Source organism: Ursus americanus, chromosome 30 (assembly GCF_024610735.1).
Source record: "Ursus americanus isolate L20-20 chromosome 30, mUrsAme1.1.p, whole genome shotgun sequence".
Taxonomy (NCBI): domain Eukaryota; kingdom Metazoa; phylum Chordata; class Mammalia; order Carnivora; family Ursidae; genus Ursus; species Ursus americanus.
The window spans coordinates 24,831,611-24,854,438 of NC_142156.1; the positions used below are offsets into that span (position 1 = coordinate 24,831,611).

General features: G+C 62.1%; 1 protein-coding gene across 1 annotated transcript in view; it reads right to left on the bottom strand.

The window, feature by feature from the left end:
* GALNT9 (polypeptide N-acetylgalactosaminyltransferase 9) overlaps positions 1–22,828 on the bottom strand; it is a 70,691-nt gene that overhangs the window by 24,079 nt on the left and 23,784 nt on the right. Inside the window, exons 2-5 of the mRNA XM_087857148.1 lie at positions 21,179–21,359; positions 6,675–6,841; positions 4,744–4,918; positions 805–1,002 (exon numbers count right to left, since the gene is read on the bottom strand). Coding sequence (XP_087713274.1) covers positions 805–1,002; positions 4,744–4,918; positions 6,675–6,841; positions 21,179–21,359 — 721 coding nt within the window. The remainder of the gene's footprint in view (positions 1–804; positions 1,003–4,743; positions 4,919–6,674; positions 6,842–21,178; positions 21,360–22,828) is intronic.

Consider the following 22,828-nt stretch of genomic DNA (forward strand, 5'->3'; position numbering starts at 1 on the left):
CCGGGCACAGTGACCTGTTTCAGCGGGATTTTGGCAGAGACCCACCAGTTTGGACAGAGTAGGGGCGGGCAGCTCCCAGCCCCTGAAATCTCAGGCCCCTGTAGGGGGCCCCCGGGGGTCAGCAGGAGACAGGCTCCTGCGGCTGCACCCCCAGGACCTAGTTATGAAGCCCGGATTCCCAGGCTCAGCAGATGGGGGTGGGGCTGCCAAGTGCAGCCTGGAGCTGATGACGGACACGGGTCAGCAGGCGGCAGAGGACCTGGGGGTGACGGGGAGCGGTGGGGACTGTGGCCGCTGGAGGCCCACGCCTGTTAAGACACAGCCCTTCTCAGCTCCGGCCGTGTGGGCCTTCCCACCTCCCAAGAGGTGCAGGAATCTGCGTATTTTAACACGTAAAAATCTCTGTTTCCATGTTTAGGAACTGACTTAAATAAATCCGTGCATTGGGGGACAGCTGTGGGGTCTCTGTCCGCAGCCCTGTTGGCCTCATGGTCCCTCTGCCCACGCCTGCGGCTCCCGCGGGGCGGCTCCGTGTCTGTGTCTCGTGGCCTCCCACCGGCTGTCTCCCTCACGCTCTCTCTCTGGTTTCCCGTCCTCTGTCCGTGTCTGCTTCTCTTTCCCTGGCTCCTCCTTTCTGCTCGTCCGGCTCTGTCTCCCTCCTTCTGTCCCCCCTTGACCCGGTCACCGGTCAGGCCGCACGCTGGGGCCTGGCCCCAAGCCCCACCCCTCCCACCGGAACCCCCCACCCCAGTCCTGCTCCGGCCCCCAGCTGCAGCGGCCCCGCCCAAGCCCATGGGGCCTCACCTGATGGGCGCGGCCTCGTCGCCGCGGTCCAGCCAGTCCTGCGGCGGGATGATGTACATGCACCAGAGGCCCCAGTTGTAGCCGTGGGCCGCGCTTGCGTATTGCTGCACCTCGAACGTGTCGTACTTGATGTTGTCGATGGCCGGCAGGACGATGCGCCGGCGGTCCTCCCGGATCCGCGACAGCGCGGGTTCAGCCCTGCGGGGGGCGCAGCCTGTGAGGAAGGGCAGGGGTGCGGGGACCCCCAGCCTGCGCCCCGGGGAGGGTGACGTCAGGAACACCCCCCCCCCAGCCGGCTGGCCCGCAGGGCAAGGGCGTCGGCCCCAGGAGCCCAGGGCGAGTCGGGTCGCAGACCTGCCCAGCCTGGGGCCTCGCCCTCCCCTTCCTGCAGCAGCCCACGCCGATGCCTGCCTGACCCTAGGGACAGAAACACCATCTGGGCCCCGTCTGACGCCCCCCGAAAGGCGGCCTCTGCCGCTGCCCTGCTTCACGGCTCGGCCCCTCCCTCCGCCGGCTCCCCTCCCTGCCCCTCCTTCCTGCTCCTGTGGAACGTAGGCTTAGAGGCACTCATTTGAGCACCAATTAGGTGCCACGCCCTGCTCTAACCAACTGGGATACATTCATAAATTAAAAAAAAATCCATGCCTCAGAGAGCTTAGGATCTGTTGGAAGGACGAGAGAGGCTACGGGGTACTGTGGTGCAGTGTGCAACCTACACAGCAGTACAGGTGGCCCTGAGACAGTGGGGGGCAGACACGAACACGTGAGGCAGGTATGTCAGAAGGGGGCACGTACCGTGCGGGAAAGAGAGCGAGGTAAGGTTGACTCGGGGTGGCAGTTTTAAATAGGGTATCACTGTAGATTGCCCTGGGCAATGAGCGGGAGGAGGTGGGGGGCCAGCGGGTGTCAGGGGGATGGGCGCGGGCAGTGCTGAGGCCCTGGGATGTGAGCCTGGAGAAGTGGGGGCACATACACGGTGAGGCCAGAGAGCAGAGGGACCCGAGGACGCGGGCTCTCGGGTGACCTCTTTGGGCAGCAGTGTGACTGCAGATGGTGAGGGATTCCCCGGGGAAGCAGGTGCGGCTTCGCCCTTGCACGCGGCCCCATCTCCCGCGAGGACCAGACACCACCAGAAGCCCGGCCTCTGAGCTGGAGTTCAGCTGTGGTCATGGGCCGCCTGCTGCCTGGGGGGCCGGGGCGGGAGCTGCAGCGAGGGCAGGAAGGGCCAGGACACAGCTCAGGGGGGCCGCTTGCGGGGGCAGGTCCTCCGGTCCCACCTGGAGACATCTGCAGCACACCCCGTCCTCTTTCCCGTCCCGCTGAGTGACAGCCTGGTATTTACCTGCCTTTCAGCTTCGCGAGGAGGATTAATTAATTACTGTCAGCAAAGCGCCTGAGAAGAAGAGCCTCCATAAACGCCACATCTGCTAATGAGGCGGCATCTTTGTGGAGGCCACTCTGGGGGGAGGGCTCTTTGCAGGCGGATAACTGGGTTTTCAGTCGTGAAAATCAAAGTTACCCTGGTTCAAAATTGCATCTGGGGTGACTGACCCGCGGCTCTCCCAGATGGCTTCCAAATGCCTGAGGGAGCTTACGATACAGTAGAGGGAGGAACGGCGGGCTACCAAGTGTGGTTGTGCAGTGCGCAACCTACACAACCCTGTGGAGGGACCCTGGTGGGGGGCAGGTAGTGACTTGTAATGAAGGACAGAAGGTGATACACATCGTGGGAGAAGAAGGGCTGTCTCACGACAGCGGAAGAGCAGAGAGAAACGGGGGCCAGGACGGGAAGTCAAGCAGAAGAAACTCGCGTCTCTGCCAACCGAGCAGGGACAGAACCAACGCTTGTGACAAGTGCGTGGTCCTGGGGTGGCTGAGACGCTCCAGGAGGGGGAAGGAGAAGGCTCCACTTGCCTAGGAGACGCCAAGCCCCTGCCAGAGCCAGCGGTAGCTGGCGGAAAACCATGACCTTGGAGACCCCGGGACGCCGGCCCCCTGTGGACCAGCTGGGGACACGGGAACCATGCACGGTGGGGCTGGTCCAGCCTAACCACGCAGACTCAGGACTGCGCCCAGCCCAACAGTCCCAGTCGGCACGGCCACCGCCGACCTCGTTTCCCGCGGCTGGTATCCCAGGGAATGTCTTACATTGGGCTTTGCAGCGTTTAAAAACATGCGTTGGGAGATCTGATACAAAAATCGTGAGTTTTAGTTTCTATTGAAATGGGGCAAGCCGCCACCGTGGGCCGACATCTCCCTGCGGCTCAGCGGGCAGGCGCTGCGGGCTGCCCTGTTCACTGCAGACCCACACACTGCAGGTTTAACCTCAGGGTCTTGAGAGCAGAGCATCCGGGCTTACGCGGGCAGCCCCCAAATCCAGTGACAAGGACCCTCCCAAGAAAGAGAGGAGGAGAGTCACGGACACGCGGGGGAGAAGCCGTGTGAGGACAGAGGCTGCAGGGCTGTGGCCACAGCCCAGGGACGTCACGAACCCCGGAGGCTGGAGGACACAGCGACGGGCACCTCCGGGGGGTGTGGCTCGGCTGACACCTGTGTCCCCTCAGTGGACTTCAGGCCCCAGGATGGACAGAGCAGTTTCTGCTGTTTAGAGCCGCCCAGATTCTGTGGTTCAGAGCCGCGGGACACTGATACGTGGGGTCAACCCTCCCTCTGCCCACGGGCCTCTCCCCATGTGCACGCTCATGTGTCCGAGGCGTCCCCTCAGCTCCCAGGCTACCTCAAACCAGGCTGTCCCCGGGGGCCTGGTCTGCAATCCCGGGGACGTACTGATCTGACCCCGAGGGCCTGGAGCCAGGCGCCCGTGGGGACTTCTCGGATGTCACTCATGCAGTCCTGGCAACAGCCCCCACCCCGTGCACGCTTCCAGCATCCCACTGGAATACGAGGGATGGGCGTGCCTCGCCCTCCCCTGCCTGCACCACGCTGGCAAGCTGGACATCCCGCCGTGACTCGCTCCCTTACCGAGGGCGTTCCCGCGGGATCGTGGCCCCCACCCCCACCCGGCCTCCATGTATCCCTCTCTCATCTGCACAGCGCACCCCCACACGCAGCCACCAGAGAAGTTAAGGGAACAGCCGGCGCTTTCCAGAAAACTCTGAAGCACGTCCTACTCTGAGGACATGGGTGCACCCCTGCCTCTGACAGCGGGGTCTGGACAAAGGTGCCAGGACCAGCCCTGGGCCTGACACTCCCGGGGGACCCGGCCTCCCCCTTGACCGGGGATAACGTGCAGGACAACTGACAGCATTCTTAAAGCCGCACTGGCTGCTTCGGAGCTGGACGAGGGCTGCAGGTGCCCCGGCTCTGTCCCTGGCACGCACGAGGACCCCGGGGCACCAGGCTGCGCTTCCGGCACACAGACCTGCGCTTCCTGCCAGCCCCCGGGGGCTGCTGGGGCCACTAGCCAGGAGGCCACACGGAGCCTGCAGGGCAAGCACGAGGCCAGCGCTGGAGCCCCAGCCTTCCTGTTGGGGTGCAGGGCGCGGGGGTCACACCTGTAGGTCATCCTGCACACCTGCTCCTGAGTTACCGCGGGCATCCCCGCCACTCCCTGGCCATGCCCCCTGCAAACGCCTCGTTAGAGGCCCACTGCGCCCCTGCACGGTGGACAAGAGGGCGCCACAGGACAAGAAACGGCTTCCAGCTGGTGCTGGGGGCCCTGTGGGCGACACCCGCACACTGCTGTGTGCTCCCTGGTCTGAGGCCACACCCACATGCTCGTTCTGGGCTGTGACCTGCCGGACGCAACATCCCGCGGTCTGCGCCTCCGTAGCGGCTTCTGGCGCAGCAGCCGGGGGTGGAGAAGCCCCAGGCAGGACTGGGCTGCCCTCAGATGCCCCAGGCCCATCTTCTGCGGGATCCCGCAGGAAGTCCCCAAAGCCAACCCCCCCAGCACTACCCCCCGCGTCCCGCTCTCACCAGCCCATGCCGAACTCCACGTGGGCGTCGAAGAAGCCGACCACAGGGGCCGTGGCCGCCTTCCAGCCCTGCAGCCGCGCCCGGATCAGGCCTTCCCGCCGGTGGTTGCGGACGATCTTCACCAGGCCCGGGTACCGCCGGTTCACATACTGGTCCAGGCTGTCCTTGAGCTCCACTGCAGCGGACACAGAGACGCCTCAGCACGCTGGCCCCGGGAGGGCCCCGAGGTCACCCCGGGTCGGTGTGGGCAGGCTGGGGCACTGCGTGCCCCGGGCCCCTACTCCACGGCCAGCCGTTGAAGAGCACCTGCGGTGGCCGGACGTGCTTCAAGGGGCTGGGGACCATGGGCGACAAGACCCCACCCCGTGAAGCTGGCCCACTGGTCGGGGGGGGGGGGAACGACAGACAGAAACCAGCCAAACGGGGCTGACTGGACAGAGGTACGTGTCACAAACACAGGAGAACGGGGACCGAGTTCTCCACTGTGAAGAGGAAGGAGTCCACACACAGACACGTGGGCGAGCACACGTGGTCGGGCCACGCCGTGGGGTCTTCAGCCGTGATACCTGCTACAACACGCATGAACCCTGAGGACAGATGCTGCGTGATCCCACTTCTCTGCGGCCCTGAGAGGAGCCCCCTTCAGAGACGGCGGGTGGGGTGGGGGCGCGTTTAGCGGGGACAGACCTCCAGTTTGGGAAGATGGAAAGTTCTGGAGACGGATGGTGGGGACGGCCGCACAACAGTGTGCACGCGCTTCACACCCCTGAACGGTGCACTCACGGTTTAAGTGGCTAATTTTACGTTATGAGAATTTCAGCTCCATAAATTACTAAAAACTTGAGAAAGGCCCAGGCGAAAATCCAGGAGGGACCTGAGGAAGCTCCCCCAGGCTGAACGTGCACCAAACAAGCACGTTACAGCAGATTAGGGCCGGCGGAGAAGAGAGGACGGCGGGGTCTCTCCAGGCAGCTGGGCAGGGCCTCCCCCTGTGACCCGCCTGCAGAAGCCACCTGTCCCCTGGGCCCAGGGACGGCAGCCGGTCTTTCCCCGGAACAGCGTCCAGCCCCATCCTGCCCTTTCTGGGGAAGGTGGCCACCCGATCCTCGCTCCTTTCACAGGGTCAGCTCGGGGCCCTGCAGTGTGGACATTCAGACCAACCCTGGGTTGGACGCGGCACCTCCTGCCCTCGGAGGGCTCCGAGGTGTCCCCCAAATTTCCTGCACTTGCCTCCCTCCTGAGGTGCAGAGGAGAGGCCAGCATGATGGGTCCACGGGACCTCAGCCGGGGGGCCGCCCGTGGTGGGTTCAGGCTCCCGGGTCTGCCTCTGGACCCCTGGCAGGGGCCTCGAGCCCTCTGCACCTGGTGGGCATGGGACGTGTGCGGGGAGGCCCCCTGGGGCCCGGGGTCCCCGCAGTGAGTGCCGGCCCAGCTCTCCGACAGCAGACCCTCACTGGAGCCCATGCCTCTGTCACTGGTAAGAGGCAAGAGGTGTGATCAACAGACAGGGGAACTCAGCCTGCCCGGGCTTTTCTGGGCGACACCTGTGGGGGATGAATAGCGCCCCCAAATTCAAGTCCACCCACAGCCTCGGAACGGGACCTTATTTCAAAGTAGGGTCTCCGTGGATGTAACCGATTAAGAATCTTGCGATGAAATCCTCCTGGATTTAGGGTGTCCCTCATCCAACAACAGGTGTCCGTACAAGAGGAGGCATACAGGGGGGCGGCCACATGAAGGCAAGGCAGAAGTGGAGGGACGCACCACCAGCCGGAGCACAAAGGGCGCAGCAGTCCCCAGAGCCGGGAGAGGCGGGGAGGACGCTGTCCTGGGGCCTCCCGGGCGTGCGGCCTGGCCCAACCTGACTCAGGGCTCCGCCCCCAGCTCCAGCATGCTTGCACTACTGGGGGGCCCCACTGGCCCCCACTCACCGCTGTCGCTGTTGTCGTCCACCAGGATGACCTCTTTGAGGAGCCGCGAGGGCGTGCGGTTGACCACGCTGTGCACGGAGCGCAGGATGACGGACAGGGCCTCGTTGACAAAGATGAAGACCACGGAGATCTGGGGCAGGTCGGCAGCATGGGTCATCTGTCTGCACCTGCAGGAGACCCGGTTCGCGGTCAGCGGTCAGCAGTCAGCGTGGACCCCTCAGCCGGTTCTAAATCTTACACCCAATAGAAGAGCAACGAGGCCGTGACGCAGTGATTACATCCGTCAGAAGCTGCGGGCTCCTGTGCTCCAAGCCTCAGCCCGCTGCGTCCTTGCGGAAAGTCAGGGAATGGTGGTCATATCAGGTTGTGGCCCGGTGGTGGGCAGGGCCCAGCCCTGAGCCCAGCGCTGTCAACACCTGGTTCCAACTGCAGTGGGGGTGCAGTGGGGGGCTGTGGAGGTGACATCTACAATGAACCCTACACCGCAGGTGTTGCCCCAAAAGTGAAACCCGGGTAGTGGGTGATGGGCTGCGGTGGGCTGCGGGCCAAAGTCAGCTGAGGGCTGTCGCAATGGACGCAAAGTCTGCAGGGACGGCCTTGTCATCGGGGCTGAAGGTAACAGCCTCGGCCAGACCTAAGGACTTAGGGGCACGAGGGGGGGACGTGTGGTTCTCCCAGGGGTCTCATTGAGGAGGCTGGGCGTGGGGGCTGGGCGTGGGGGCGAGGGGCCTCCAGTTCTTCAATGTAATTAAATGATGTGTGTTTGCTAATGAGCCTGCAGAGGGCAACGGGCTGTTGGTGCAATAACGTGATGGAATAAATTTACCAGGGGGCAAAGGGAGATGAACAGGAACTTAGCAAATGGTCAAAAATAAGGTGACAAAAAACAGCAAAGATGAGTAAAGGAAATACAAAGATACACGTGGAGGAGCCCAGCCACACACGTCTGCTGCCACAATAAACGTAAACACACCAAATCTCTCCTTAAGATGGCAGAGGCCACTCGACTCAGCTAGACACGCACGCTCTCACACCCACACACTCACACACACCCCTCCTCTGGAGTGAGTGCAGCTGGGGTTTGAACGCAAGCCATCAGCTGTGCCCGAGGCCAGGTGCTGCCCTAGCAAAGGCGGGAGAGCGCCAGCGAGCCCCTCCTAGCCCACAGTGTGCTAGGGGCTGCGTGCGAGGGTCTCCGCCCTCACTGCAGCACACGGACAAGAACAGTGGGCACGGCAGCGTGATTTCAGAGGAAGGGGCAGAGGCCGGGACAAAACAGGGCCATGGGTGGGGACCCGGGGGCCGTCTCCAGGCCAGGCAGCCAGGCAGGACCCCTGAGCAACCTGGCAGTGAGTTCAGCCCTGTCCTGCTCCGCGTGGCCGCAGAACAAACACCACAGATGGGGCGGCCTAAGCCGCTGTGTGTGGCCCTCACAGTCTGGAGGCAGGAAGTCCAGACCCAGGGGCAGCGGGGCCAGCTCCTCCCGAGGCTTCCCCTCGGTGTGCAGATGCTGTCTTCCCACCTTCCCACTGGGTCCTCAGTGGTCGTGCCCTGTGCGTGTCCGCGCCCTGCTCTGCTCTCCGCGGGGACTCAGTTGTTGGGGACAGGCCCACCCAGGTGACCCCACTCCACCTGTCACCTCTGTAAGGCCCTGCCTCCCCACACGGTCACATCCTGAGGTGCTGGGGGTCAGGGCTCCCGTGTATGAACTTGGGGGGACATAGCTCAGCCTGTAACAGACCCAAAGGACAGAGGAACCAGCCATGTGTAGGACAGGGGGACAAGGAACTAGCAGGTGGGGTGTGCTGGGCATGATGAGATACTGGCCGTGCTGGCCAGGCGGGATATGGGGGTGTGGTGGGCAGTGGAGGGCAGCGTGCCCCCGCCTCGGTGGACAATCAGCCCCTTTCCGCCCCCCACATGAGGACACATGCGCTGCTGGCCTCCCCCCTCCCCTCAGCTGTGGCCGTGAGTTCTGGGGATTTATTACCGCATGGCATTGGAGGTGGCGGCAGCTGGGCACGGCGGCCCCTGCGAAGTGCCTGTTCTCATGACCTTCCACGTGATGTGGGCGTTCTTGCCAGGTCACCTGCGCTTCACCCTAGCGGCCATGGCAGGCGCTCACCTTGGAGACGCGCTGCCTTCACCGGAAGGAAAATGCTCTTACTCCAAGTTCACGCCCCTGCTGGCTGCTGACAGACACAGAGCTAGCTCCCAGGCAGCCAGCCATTCTGGGGAGAGCACAAGGCTCCCAGGCAAGCAGGGCCATAGAACCTTCCAGATACACTCTCCCTTCTCTGCTCCGCGGGTCCCTCGGGCAGTAACAATGTGAGTGATGCAGGGGATTCACTGGCTGGCCTCTGTGAGAAGTCCAGGGGTGTGTGACTTCAGGCCCGCTGGGCCGGGGGCTCCCAGGATGTTGGCAGGACCCAGCGCCTCTCCTTGCTCCACGCCGTCCTCGGGCTGGGAGATGCTCCGGGGAGAACAGTCCAGTTCCCGGACAGGTGGGAAAACACCCCACCTTGGGGTGTCTCCTTGGCTCTGATTGGACGGTGCGCCCTGCCTTGGACCAATCACCGTGGCCCGAGGAGATGGGGCGCTCCGATTGGCTTACACTTAGATTACGACACTTCTTGAGTCCTGGAGTCGGGAAGGGGCTTCGCCAGGACAACGGCCAAGGACCGGCAGCTGGTTGCAGGGAAGACAGGGACCCTGACCCCCCAGCCCCACACTGGGGCCTCTGTCCCCCAACTTTCCTTCTGTGCTCCTGGCACGGATAAGGGTGCCTGCTGTGCTAATGAGTGTTCGAGGGGCCTTCCACTCTGAAGACTCCTCCCTTGGCTGCGGGTTGGAAGGTGCCGCCCTCCCCCACAAGGGAGCCCGCGAATACGACCCTCGGAAACAGGGACTTTGCAGACGTCCGTATGTCCCAGATCTCAAAGTGAGCATGCTGGGCTTCGGGTGGCCCCAACTCCAACAGGCGCCCGTAGGGAGAGAGGCAGAGGGAGATCTGAGTCAGGGCCGGGTCTGTGGCTGGACCTGGGCGAGGCCAGCACAGGCAGCACCATCCCAAGGCCGACTGGCATGGTCTCGACTAAGGCTCTTCAGGCACCTGTTCCCTCAGGCAGATCCGAGAACTGGAAGAAATGCCAGGTCCAGGGGCTTCTTCCGGCTGACCGTCCATCCCATTCTTCTCTGATGGGAGCAACCAGGAACAAGGGGCGCTGGGGGGTCGTACTGAGTGGGGTGGGGGCTACACCCCAGAGAGAGTGAGGCGCAGGGACACAGGGCCGGGGTCAGACGTGGTCTCTGCTCAAACACCGGGGGGACCAAGGAGCAAGTAGGGTGCCGCCAGAGAGAGCTGCAGCTGACTAGTGCCCCAAGGGCCACGGAGTGAAACCGTCCATATGGAACTCACGGGAGAGGCAGGACGCAGGCGAGGAGTCCGCAGGGAGCCCGTGTCGGGGGCACCAATCCCTGGGCCCAGACAACATGCCCCCTAGTCCTAACGGACAAAGCAGGCTGGTCTTCCCAGCTCAGCTCTCCACAGCCTGGACACACGTTTTGCTGGGTTAGATCAGTTCTCTGAATAATTTAAGCCCGATCTACTTCATGAATTTTGTTCTGAGAGCCCAGATTCCATGCTGGACCCTCTGTGCCGAGGCACTCACCGGATAATCCCTCTGTCTTTCCATCTCTGCCTTAGAAACCACGGTCTGGAAGGAATTCTTCACACGGAGTGATGTTGCTTCTTAAGATTCTACTCACTGAGTGCCTCCAGCAAGAGTAAGTCCCACTCGGGGACGAGAAAATCGACAGGGTCACGTCTGTTATAGGATCTGGTGCTGTCCAGACAGCCTTTGTAAAAACAGTGCATCAACCGTGGTCACCACGATTGTAAAATACAGGATAGATTACTACAGAGCTTGGCAAACATGGCCGTGTGTAACTCTGGGTGTGAGAGAGTAAGCTGGCTTCAACTCCGTGCCAGGCTGTCCCCTCCCTGAGCCCAGTAACACCCACGTGTGTCTGAGCGTGGCTGGTGGGGGGAGACAGCTTGGGGACAGCTTAGGGGGACAGCCTATGGGGGGACAGCCGGGGGGGAGCACGGCTGCGGGACAGCGTATGGGGGTGGGGCACAGCTGTGGAGACAACGGGGTGGGGGCACAGTTCTGAGGACACACGGGGGGAACAGTCTGGGGGGGGCATGGCTGTAGGCAGAGCCTGGAGGGGCAGCTGTGGAGACAGTCCGGGGGACACAGGAGTGATATAAACAAAGGGGTGCTGGTTTCTGTGTGTGTGCACTTTGGAGACGTGGTTTGGGGCGGCTGGAGGCTGGGCTGTTAGCGGCCAGGCCCTTCGGCCTCGTCACTGTGCCGAGCGTGGGGTCGTCCCCAAGCCTGCCTGTGCGGCAGCCCCAGTTCCATCGCAGGAAGCAGGGAAGGAGGGCACCCCACCAGGCACACGTTCCCCACGTCCACATATGTCCCACCGGTCACGGCTCGACTCCCTGCGAGGGATGCTGGACATGCAGCCTTCATAGGGGCTTGGGCCCAGCTGCATTTGGGGTTCGAGTAGGGAGGAAGAGAGGGAGAAAAGACGGGAGGGTGTGCCTAGGGCAGAAGGGGTGGCCCCGCTGCCCAGGACTGCGTCCCCCAGGGACAGTGGGCTCCTTGCAGGTGGAGGCTGAGCCTTACCCCACACAGCAGGGAAGACCAGGCTGGCTCGGGGCCTCCTTCACATCCCCATACTGGGCGGCCGGGCTGGGCATGCGGTGCTCCCGTGTGAGCCCCGCTCATGGTACAGAGCCCTGGGGACGCAGGTGCCAGTGGGTACAAGCCTCATCCCCAAGACTCTGCCTGCCCTCGCCGGCCCGTCCCCAGGCGCCCGGGCCACTGCGGCACCCCTCAAGGCCGCCCAGGCTGAGCCCCTGTCAACATGGGCCCCCTGGGCAGGACACCACGGACCTGACCGCTGTCCAGGGGCTCGAGCAGGCAGCGGTGAGGGGGCACGCAGACAGTTCTGGGCTTTGGGCACCCTGGTCCACAGCCACGCGGTTCCACGGGCCGACACCTGCAGGCATCACACGGACGAGTGTGGTTGTCCACCTGCTGGGGGACGTTTAGCACTTCGGAGAGCACAGGGCCTTCCTGGGCACAGCTGCTGGGCAGGGTGAGGCCATGTTTCTGCACAGTGGTCACCTGCACCTGACGAGTCACCCCACCGGGACACATGCAGCTTCTAAGTTGTTGGAATTAGAAACAGAGTGATGTATAGGGTTCATTTTGGCCCAGCACAAAACTGCATCAAATAACCTCTTTTACTCATGATGCAATCCCCTTCCCTATTGCAGAAAGTTTGTGTTCAACCCAGGGCAGACGGAAAGGGTTGCTGTTGGGGAAGGCTCGAGGCTAACGAAGAGATAAGAACCTGGCCCCGCTGAAGAATGGAACGTCACCACCGCCTGGGCCACGAGGCAGCATTTCTCCCGGCCTCACGTGTGTCACCTCCCTTCTGCCTCCTGGGGACAGGCCGCGGGTGCTGGGGCGTGGCCACACGTGGCCGCATGGCACCTGAGGCAGGCAGGGCCCCCATCCAGCTCTTACTGCCAGGGGACAAGTTCCTATTGCCGCTGGGCTGTGACTGCTCTCGGGACCGCGTGGCTCAGGGACCCCCCCCCCATTCTCCGTGCCGCCCCCCACCCCCCTGCCCCGTCTCTCGCTCCAGCTTAAGCCAGTTTGAGATGGATCTTCTCCACGTGAGACTGAAGGGGTCCTGACCCAGCACCGGCCCCGGAACACACATCGCCCAAGCTCCTGGTGCGGCAGGAGGACCTTGCCTGGCCACACGGTGAGCTACTCCCGCAGCAGACAGGACAACCGTGGAGCCAGTGGGCTTGGCGCTGGCGCTCACAGCCACCTGTCTGACCGCCGCCCCGTCTCAAGAAGGCTCCGTCTGTGAGAGCTGAGGTTCTCTCGGCAAGGGCTTCACCCTAACCCTGCCCTCCGCCAGGACACAGACGGTCCCAGCTCAGGGCCTCGGCTCCATGGGGGCAGGGAGAGGGCCACCCCCCAACCTGTCAGCTGAATTCTCAGCCAGCCCCGGGAGCTGAGACAGGTGTCCCCACAATCCTGAGAGGCCAGAGACCGAGCAGACCAAACACCACAAGCTCCTGAGAGGAGCAGACAAACATCCCTGCCTCTCACAGCTCACAGGGCAGACGGCCCGGGACACACGAGGAAGGGTCTGCAGGGCCTTCCGGGAACGGTTCCTCTGTTGTTGAGGACAGACAAGATGCAGGAACAATTTGTTCTAGCCTTTCAGGAGGGTGTGGGGATGTGATACTGGGAGCTGCAGCAGCCATGCTGTGACCATGAGGTTGGATGTGGCAGAGCAGAGAACTGGGGAGAGCCGGGGCCCCTGACTGTCAGCCGCTGCCAGATGAACGACTCTGGACCCTGACTGCAGACTGCTGGTTACGTGAGGTCGGGAATCCCTTCACCGTGCGGCCACGTCTAGCTGAGCTGTCAGGATTTTCATCTGACATTGCTGTCACTGACAGAGACCATCCACTCTCTTTAGGGGGTCCCCACTCTTCCCTGGGCTGTCATCCAGCCCAGGGACCTCAAACAGTGTGACGCACGGTCTCAAATAGCTGCGGTGGCCACCGCACTTCCCAAACGGGCCGCAGCAGCAGGCCGCACCCCTGTGCTCCTCTGCGGGGACCCTCCCACCGCAGCCACCTCCCACCCACAGAGCGCGGCGAAGCGAGGCCACATGCCTCTGAGCAGAGTCGTGAAGAGCAGGAAGCCTTTGTTTTGGGGGCCCCGAAGCACCACGGAGGCACCCGACTGCCGCACGGCGGAGCTCTGCTGGGCAGCTGGCGGTCAGCACCCACACGCGCGACAACCCCCAGGCGATGTCAGCCCCGCCACCGCCCCGCCACTGAGCTCCCAGCCATCGAGGGCCCCCGACCTCACACCCCTACTGAGTCCAGAAGGTCCTGCTCAGAGAGGCCACCCCCACGCATCTGAATTCCTGCCTCCGAGTCCATTAACACCGTTAACGATGCAGCCAGCAGCGGGGGACACGCGCTGGGCACACAGTGGGGGCTTCCTGCAGGTGGGCCGGGTGGACGCGTGTGCGTCAGGTCACCACTGGCGGAGAGGGGCTGAGCTTTGTGCAACAGGGCCCCTGGCTCAGACCCGCATTCCCCACCCGGAGCCGGAGCAGCAGGAAATCCACCACAGGACGTTTCTAAGAGGATTTACAAACCCACAGAGGAGCAGGAGTGGTTACGAGGCTCTTGAAAGCCTCTTCCAAGGTCTCGGTCAGAGCACATGGCAGGCACGTCCCGGCTGGCCTCACAGGAAATGGGGCCACGGCAGAGACACTAATGGAAATTTATGGGGACGCCCTTTGTGCAGCTGGAGAAGTACATGCAGGACGGAGAGGCAGCCCCCCCGGGAGAGCGGCGAGCTTCGCCTGCGGACAGCAGGACGCCCATCCATCTCCTGCCAGAGACGCCGGGTCTGGGGCTCAGCGCGGACCCCGGAGGCTGCACCTTCGAAGCCATGACGGATACTTCTGGGAACAGCTGCCGGCGGGTTCTTGGAAGCACGTCGCCCGGGGAGCATTTCTGCCTCTTTGTGGATGTCTTCCTGGCGGCGGCACCTGCCTGCTGTGGGTGACACATTCCCACCCTCGCGGGAACGCCACACAAACACAGAATCCTTGACAAGCGAGGCCTCGGCGGGGCCTTCCCGCTGACCCGGCGGCAGAGGAGGCCGAGGCAGGACGCGGGGGGCAGACCCGTGCAGCAAGCCTCCCGAGTCCACGTGTCCATCCGGGCAGCAAGGCCTCCCAGGAACATATATGTGCGTGCACACACACGCACTCGCACGTGCACGGGTGCACACGTACACGCAGACACGTACACACAACTACGTGCACACACGCGGCATCTCACAGAGGCCCAGGCACGCGCCGCAGAGACACGGCCCAGGAAAGACCCACGCTCGTGTCTGCTCGAGGTGCGGCTTGTGGAGCCAGGGGCGCACACGTACCATGGAGTCACTGGTGTGCGGCCGGCCAGACCCAGACGTGCACGAGCAAAGCAGCTGCGCTGCCCTGTCCCCGCCTCTCTTCACAGACAAGCCCACAGGCCGCGACGCAGCCCTCATCCCCGTTGTGGGGCACGACTCACCTCGCCACCCTTGGACCTCAGAGCAAAGGCTGGCAGAGCCTGGCAGACCACACCCAAACCCGCACACGGGGGAGGCCCCTCCCACACCCCACCTCATCAGACCAGGCGGGTTGTGGGGTTGCGGGGTTGCGGGGTCACTGGCCCGCGTGCCGATGGGCCTGGCCACCACCTCAGCCTGGAGGCCGTCATGCACCTGGTGGAGGGAGCAGGCTGCAGGGGTGGCCGAGGCTGCCATGAGTCCCTGGGCCATCAGAGCCCAGGCGCACAGTCTCCGGGACCCGTGACCTCCAGCCCCTCCAGGCTCTCCCTCGACATCCCTGGGGTCACTGACCCGCCACGGGCCAGGGTCCAGCTCAGCTCAGAGGTCTTCCGTTGGCCGTCAGCCCCCGCAGCTCAGTGGGACCTCTGAGGGTGGACATAGCCCTCGCCCCCGGCAGGCTCCGGAGCTTGGTGTGAAGTGGGCTCTGTCCCCGTCCCAACTAATCCCCACTGCGAGGGAGCCCAGGGACAGGCAGCCCCCACTCTTTCCGTCTGGCTGCAGCAGGCGCGAGCCACCGCCTGCCCAGCCTCACCGGGGACCCCTGCCCTCTCCACAGGCACCTCCTTCCTGGCACAGACTGAGGGCTCCGGCGGGCAGACGGGAAGGGTGTCGCCTGTGAGAACCGACCGCCGGCCCAGAACGCCACTGGGGCTGCAGTTCGGTGCTCCCCAGTGAGTAAAGGAACCAGGCGCCTTTCCCTGAAAACAAGACCCACCTCACCCGCACGCCTCCGTGATGACACCCCGGTTTTCCCATCTCCTCGTCTGAGACACCGGCCTCCTCTGACCCCAGACACAGGAGGCATTGGGAGCCGGGAGCCGGCACGAGGTAATGGACCTCAGCTCCCCCCGCACGCCTTCCCCTCAATCTGACTTATTGGGGCTGAGAGCCAAGCCGCTCGCCACGCAGACAGGTAATATGCACGAACGCTCCGCAAACACGTGGCGGGGGGACATTACTGCACATGATGGAGGACAGGCTCGGGCTGGGCTGCTCGTCTTTATGTCCTGTTTAATTTGGGTTTGCCAGTCTCCCTTCTACTATCCCGTGGGCCAGTCTTCATAATCAAGATCTATGTTATGTGCTTTGTGGCATAATTAAAGCTGCTGCTTCATTAGAAAAGCTACCTACCTCCAGACACAGGGACATCAATAATGTAGCTAATGCAAGAAAGCACGTGAGGACTTCGGCTTGAGAGCGGACAGAATCGTCGGTCGGGCAGGCACACGTGCACACACGCATATACGCACACACGCAAACACACACGTATGCACACGCATGAACACGCAAGCACACACACGGACACGCACGAGCAGACACATGTGTGCGCACGCATCAACATGTGTACACTTACACACGCGGGCACACGTGCGCACACGCATACATGTACACATGCAAACACACGTATGCACGCACATGAACATGCACACACGCAAACACACGCACACATGGACACGCACGCACACGCAAACACACGCACACATGGACACGCACGCACACGCAAACACACGCACACATGGACACGCGCGCGCACATGCACGAGCAGACAGGTGTGCGCACGCATCAACATGCGTACACTTACACATGCGGGCACACGTGCGCACACGTTAACACATACATGAATTGCACACGTAGGCACACATGCCTGCACACTCCCACGTCCCATGTGTGTTTCTAGTGGCTGCACCTGTCAGAATCCAACACAAGACCATTGCTCATTGGACGGGTGGGCTCCACGTGGATTAAAGCCATTTAGGGAATCAAAATCTGAAAGCTGAACACGGGCATAGATGGAACTTGCATTTACGTATTTATTCAGTTGGTCATCCACAGACACTTGCTGAGGGCCTACTAAGCGCCAGGTGTGTCTCCTGACGTGTGGCCACACAAAGGCTCCCACAAACACGTACTAGCGGCACGAACCGAGAGGTCAGCATTCTGCGATGGCCCATCCCAGCCTTCCTCCTGCGGGCTTGTCACCGACAACTGTGTGACGACCTCCAACCCAGCTCCTGGGCACAGCAACCCTGATCTGATCCCCATCACGGCTCCTGGAAGGCCTCTGCGGGCAGTCCTGGGCCAGGGGCTGTGCAGGGGCCGTCAGGTGGGCTGAAATGGGGCCGTGGGGGCTGCAGCAGAGGCTTCAGGACAGGCAGACCACTTCTGTGGAGGCTCACGGGCCAGGCCAGTGCTGGGCTGGGCAGGGTGAGGCCGTGGAAGCCCCACCACTTCACCTCTGCCCTCTATTGGACGACCAGCCACAAAGCCCATCCAATCTCAGGGGAGGGACGTACAGTCCACCCCTTGAGGCAGGGGAGGGGGCAGATTCCAGAAGGCAGTTTCCCTTTCATGTCTGGCTTATGTAGAGAAGATGAGATTCTGGGGGGAAATGCATGGGACACCACAGGGCTCAGCAAACTGTGGCCCATGGGCCCGATCCAGACTTGACCCTTCCTGCCTCAGCTTCCCCGTCTGTGAAATGTGGGCACTATCGGTCCTCGCGGCCTTGCTATGGGGTTGAGTGAGTCCGAGCCTGTTCTGCAGGAGCATTCTGCAGCACACCCGTCTTCGATAAGCCCCAGGGCAATGATCGGGCGCCCCACTCGCTGAGCTGCACAGGGAGTGGGTCTCCCCAGGATGGCTGAGGCCTGCGTTCGAAGCCGAGGTCCCACGCAGGCTGTCCGTGCATGACTAAGCCCCACGACGCCGTCCGCTGGGGGACGACAGTGACAGCAAGTCCAGAGAGGCCCAGGAGCCTGGCGGGACAGCAAGGGCTCGGAAGGGCTTCTCTCTGGTTTCTAGTTTGTCATCCGCACGCGCACTGGGTGGGGGGGGTGTCTGTGCACGTCACAACATCAAAGCCTCCCCGTTTCTTTTTGGGAAAGAAATGGATACAAATAAACATGTAAGAAAATGGAACCCGCATTCCCTGTTCAGGGGGCAGAGAGCTGTGCCCCTTCCAATCAGTGTCTGTAAACCAGGTTTCTATCAATTAAGGTGCATTGTAAGTGTCGGCTCTTTCAGAGTTCGCCCTGATGTCTACTTCTGTAACGTGGCGCTGACAGGGAACTGATCACTCCTGTCCGGTTTTATTTGGGCAGACGGAGCCTTCCTGAAGAGGGGGCCTCTGCCGCACGAGGGAAGGAGGGTGAGGCTCAGTCCTCAAAGGGAAAGCCAGAGGGGCACCTGCGGCTCAGGAAACCCCAGCACAGCGAGATGCCGGAGGAACGCGCTCTGAAGACTCAGGGGTGTGCAGGCATGTGCCAGACGGAGCACGGAGAGCCCGTTAAGAAGCAAGAAACAGGGGTGCCTAGGCAGCTCAGTCAGTTAAGTAAGCATCTGCCTTCAGCTCAGCTCGCAATCCCGGGATCCCAGGATCAAGTCCCATACCAGGCTCCCTGCTCAGTGGGGAGACGGCTTCTCCCTCTCCCTCTCTCCCCAGCTTGTACTGTCTCTCTCAAATAAATAAATAAAATCTCTTAAAAAAAAGAAGAAATGTAATCCAAATGCTTGAACAAAAGATTTAAAAATATATGTGTGTGTGCTAATTTACTACAGAGCCTAGAGAACTTTTCATGTATTTATAATTTACTGCAATGTTGGCTTCAGGAACAGCTGGATCCAGGTGCTCCCGCTATGGCACTGGAACCTGACTCTTCCCCACCTCCCAGCTCTGCCACACCCTGCACTGGGTTTTTCCTTGGGTTCCATGGGCGGGCTGTGGGAACGCCAAGCTTTCCCCCTCGTAATGGTAAGATGGTACAGCCCCCCCAGGTTGCCATTATTGCAGTTTTACTTTGGCTGAAAAGCCTGATTTTTTCCCCAGTGACCTCAGGTAATTCCAACATGCACTCCGATTGGACAGCCCAGACCGTACGACAGCCCTGAGCCAGCGGCTGTGGCTGGTGGACATAATGCTCTAATTGCCTTAACCCTGAGCGACGTGACCCACCCTGCAGCTGGAACTGAAAGTTTCCATGGGTTCCCATGTGGGAAGGGGGAGCTGGCGCCCCAAGAAAGAGAACCAGATTCCAGGGAGGCAAATAACAGCATCCATGGCACACACTCACGTCTGTTCTATAAATGCCGCACTCTGACGCCGGAGGACGCAGCGGGACCGCCAGGACAGCCCTGCCCCAGCCCAGGGCTGGCGATGGCTGGACAGTCAGAGGGCCAGTGCCCTTAACCCCGTGAGCCTAAGGGAGATGGGCACCACTCACTTGACAAGTCACCTACCCTGTGCACAGGAAGGGGTTAACGTGGCAGGTTGGCTTGTCCATAAATACCTGCGCACAGGAAAGGTCTGGCCCCTGCCAGCTCCTGGGAGGCGCCTTCTGAGTCCTCGGGACACCGTGCCTGACAAGAGTGTCATCGGTAACGGGGGGCCTGGGGCCACACGGGAGAGTCTATTCTGCAGTGTGATCTACGCTGGAGCCTGAAACAGTGTCAGCCTGACCTCTGGGGGCTGGGGACCCTGGACAGCGGGGCTGGAGTGGGCCCCCTGTTGCCACAACTCACAGGTGTGGTCACGCGCCCTTGCTGGGAGGGTTCCGTGTGGTCTCGGGGCGCCCCTGGGAGTGGCGGCTGGGAACTCCCGCCTGCTCCCCCGCCCCGCCCTCTGCACTCTTCTCTGCAAGGTTAGCCTGTCCTTCGGCAAACCGCAGCGGGAGTGAAACAGCGCTGCCCAGGGCTGTGAGTGCCTTCCTTGACTCACTGAGCCTGGGTGGTCTTGGGGTCTCTGGAAGGCACCGTGGGTGCCCAGACGCCGGAGCCAGAACTCCACTCCAGCCTCTGAGAGAACCTTATTGAGGTCACCCTCCAAAGGTGAGGGCACACTGGGGAGCGCTCAGAAACTGCCACGCACACTGACACACGTGCATACACAATCCACACGCGTGTGCACAGAGGCACGCTCACGCACACGCTCAGAGCACAGACAGGGCGCGCCCGGAATCTGAGCCACTCAGGCCGTGTCGGCGACTCCATCACATCTAGACGTCACCTGCATTATTCACTTAGCATGTTTCTTCAAATTGGCCTGTTTTATACCTAAATGCATTTTTTACTCAGAAAAGGAATGTTTATTCCATCTCACAAAAGGAAAGCCGGCATCACTCATGCCAGATTGAGGGGACGCATGAAAACAAAACAGTGTTCTCACATGCGGCGTGGGGCTGAGGCCTCAGGAGTGCGGGAGCTCGGGGTCCGCCCGGACAAAGCGGAACGCCTCTGGGATGAAGTCCCAAGAGGAACAGGAGAGGTGGCCTCTCACCTGTGGCTCCGTGCTGTCCAGGGCACAGGCTGCACCGACAGCCGGTCGGAGCACAGGGTGGAGGGAACCCCCGGGGCTAGGCCATGGGGGAGGCGCACTCTGGCAGCCATCGCTCACTCAGCAGACCGCCCCAGGGCACCTCACCCCTCGGTCTGGGGAGGCAGCGCCCTGCCCTCCAAGCAGTGAGTTCCTGCTGCCTGGCCCCGAGGGGCAGCCCACCTGCAAGCGTGCCCCCCCTGTACCACACCCAGGGCACACCTGCTCAGGCTTCCTCCTCCCCGGCTCCCAGGACCACTCCCCAAACACAGCCTCTAAAACACACTCCAAACAATGGCCTCGGGCCCGCAGTCCTGGTTGGCTCCAGGGCCGGCCCCGCCCCCACTGCTGAGAGCACCCCAGGCGCCCAGGGTCCCTGGGGCCGGTGGGGTCTCTGCAGACGGAGCCACAGAGAGGAGCCCGGCCAAGCTGCTGGCCTGGAGGGACTTTACTCAAGTAATGATGTCCACTTAATATGGCATTTTGTTCAAATTTCACCCCCGCCAAGGTACCTAATGAGCTTTCAAACAGGATGCGATGCTCGCAGAGCAGGCCTCCTGAGAGGCCACGAGGCAAGGCCACAGCCAGCGACAGATATGGGGTGGGAGGGCCAGGGGTTCCAGGCCCACGGATGGAAATGGCAGAGAGCTTTAGATGGGGGGGGCGGCAAGCCAGCAGGTGAGCCCTGAGGTCCCAGCGGCAGCACCGGTGTCCCTGTGTCGAGCGGTGACAAGGCACAGCCCTGCTCTCTTAGGCCTGCACACGGCGGTGTGGACAGGACGCCTGCGACCCACCGAAAGCAGAGACACCAGAGGGCAGGACGGTGGCAGGGCAGATGCGATGTGCCTGGGGTGCCTGCCTGCGCAACCGTGCAAACGTGTCCGTGCTCCAGGAGCCCACGGCGCTGGGGGCAGGGCCTGGGGGCGCCTGGGAGGCAGCCGCGTACTCACTTTTTGGGCCTGTAATCCGGGATGGTCCTGTCCAGGGAGATTCGGTCGCTGAGCTGTGCGTTGTACCCATATTCCTCGTACTTGCTCTCTGTCTCCTGGCTGTCCTCACGCAGCGTGGCCGCCATGCCGCCCTGGCCCAGGCCCCCGGGCCCCTCCACCAGGCCAATGGGCTTGGCGAGGCCTGGCGGGAAACAGGAAAGGAAGGTGGTCAGGCAGGCCCCCGCACCCTCCTGCCCTCCCCAGCCTGTCCCCAGCCTTGGCGGCCGCCACTTTCTTCCAAGCCCAACTCTAGAAATTCAAGGAAAGTATATTAATTAAAAATTTTTTTCAATAAAAGGAAGTTAACTTTAAAAATGCAAAGTGGGGCGCCTGGGTGGCACAGTGGTTAAGCATCTGCCTTCAGCTCAGGGCGTGATCCCGGCGTTATGGGATCGAGCCCCACATCAGGCTCCTCCGCTATGAGCCTGCTTCTTCCTCTCCCACTCCCCCTGCTTGTGTTCCCTCTCTCGCTGGCTGTCTCTATCTCTGTCAAATAAATAAATAAAATCTTAAAAAAAATAAATAAATAAAAATGCAAAGTAATTGCCCACCTGCTCCCCGACCCTTGTGCTGTTGGTCTTTCTGACGTCACTGCACGCACACAGGGGGACGCTACCTGGAGCGTGTGGCCGCAGCCTCCTGGGAGCCCCAGAGCTCCCGACAAAGAGGGCATGGAGGCGCCCCGGACGGCGGAGAGGGACGGAGCCGACCTGGGAGACCAGGCTGGAGAAGAGGCCTGTGCGCACGCGGCTACCTGGGAAGGCCAGGCCTGGGGTTTGTTCTTCCGGAACGTTCTTCTAAGTGGCCACGTGTGCCAGAGAGGAGCGCAGCTGGAGTGGAGACACGCACATGTGGGGGACGGCCCCTGGCTCTCTCTGGGACGGGTGACTCGGGCGTGCTGGCTCTGGGAGTGAGGCCGCGGGGCACCACCATTCAAGCCGCGGAAAGGCGGGAAGGGCTCCGGCTCGGCTGGGCAGTCCCCCAAGTGCTGGCTCCAGGGCACGCGGGCGGGGGGCTCTTCCCTGCGCCAACCGCCCCCTTGGGTTTGTTACAGGAATGAAACAAGGGGGCCACGCAGTAAGGGGCGCAAGCCGAAATCAAGTTGCACGGGCCTCCAGGCTGCACCAGCCCCAGAATAGCCAGCCCCCAGCCTCGCGGACCGGATGTCCCGCCCCGGAACCGCAGGCACCTTCCGTCAGCCTGCGCGGCTGCCCTGCTTACGGCGCCGGCGCAGGAGGAGAGCTCCGGGCGCCTGGACCTCACAGTTTTCTGGAATATTCCATCTTGAGCTGGCAAACCGTGTTGGTATTTATGTAGGACCGAAGGACACACACAGCATGTAAAACTGAAAAATTGCATGACACACAAATTACTTCCGCTTCTTATTTTAATGTTGCAAAAATATATATACAATCACGCTACTTTTAAACGTCCCTGCTGCATTTTCCACTTTGCAAATCTGTAAATAGCCACCTCCCAAAGGCGGATGTGCCCCCGAACCTGAGGGGGCAGCAGTGTCGCGGATCATGGCCAGGCCCCTCAGGGGGCTCCGCTGCCCAAGGTGGGGGCCTGGGGGGGCGGGGAACCCAGGGTGTGGAGGCAGAGGGATCC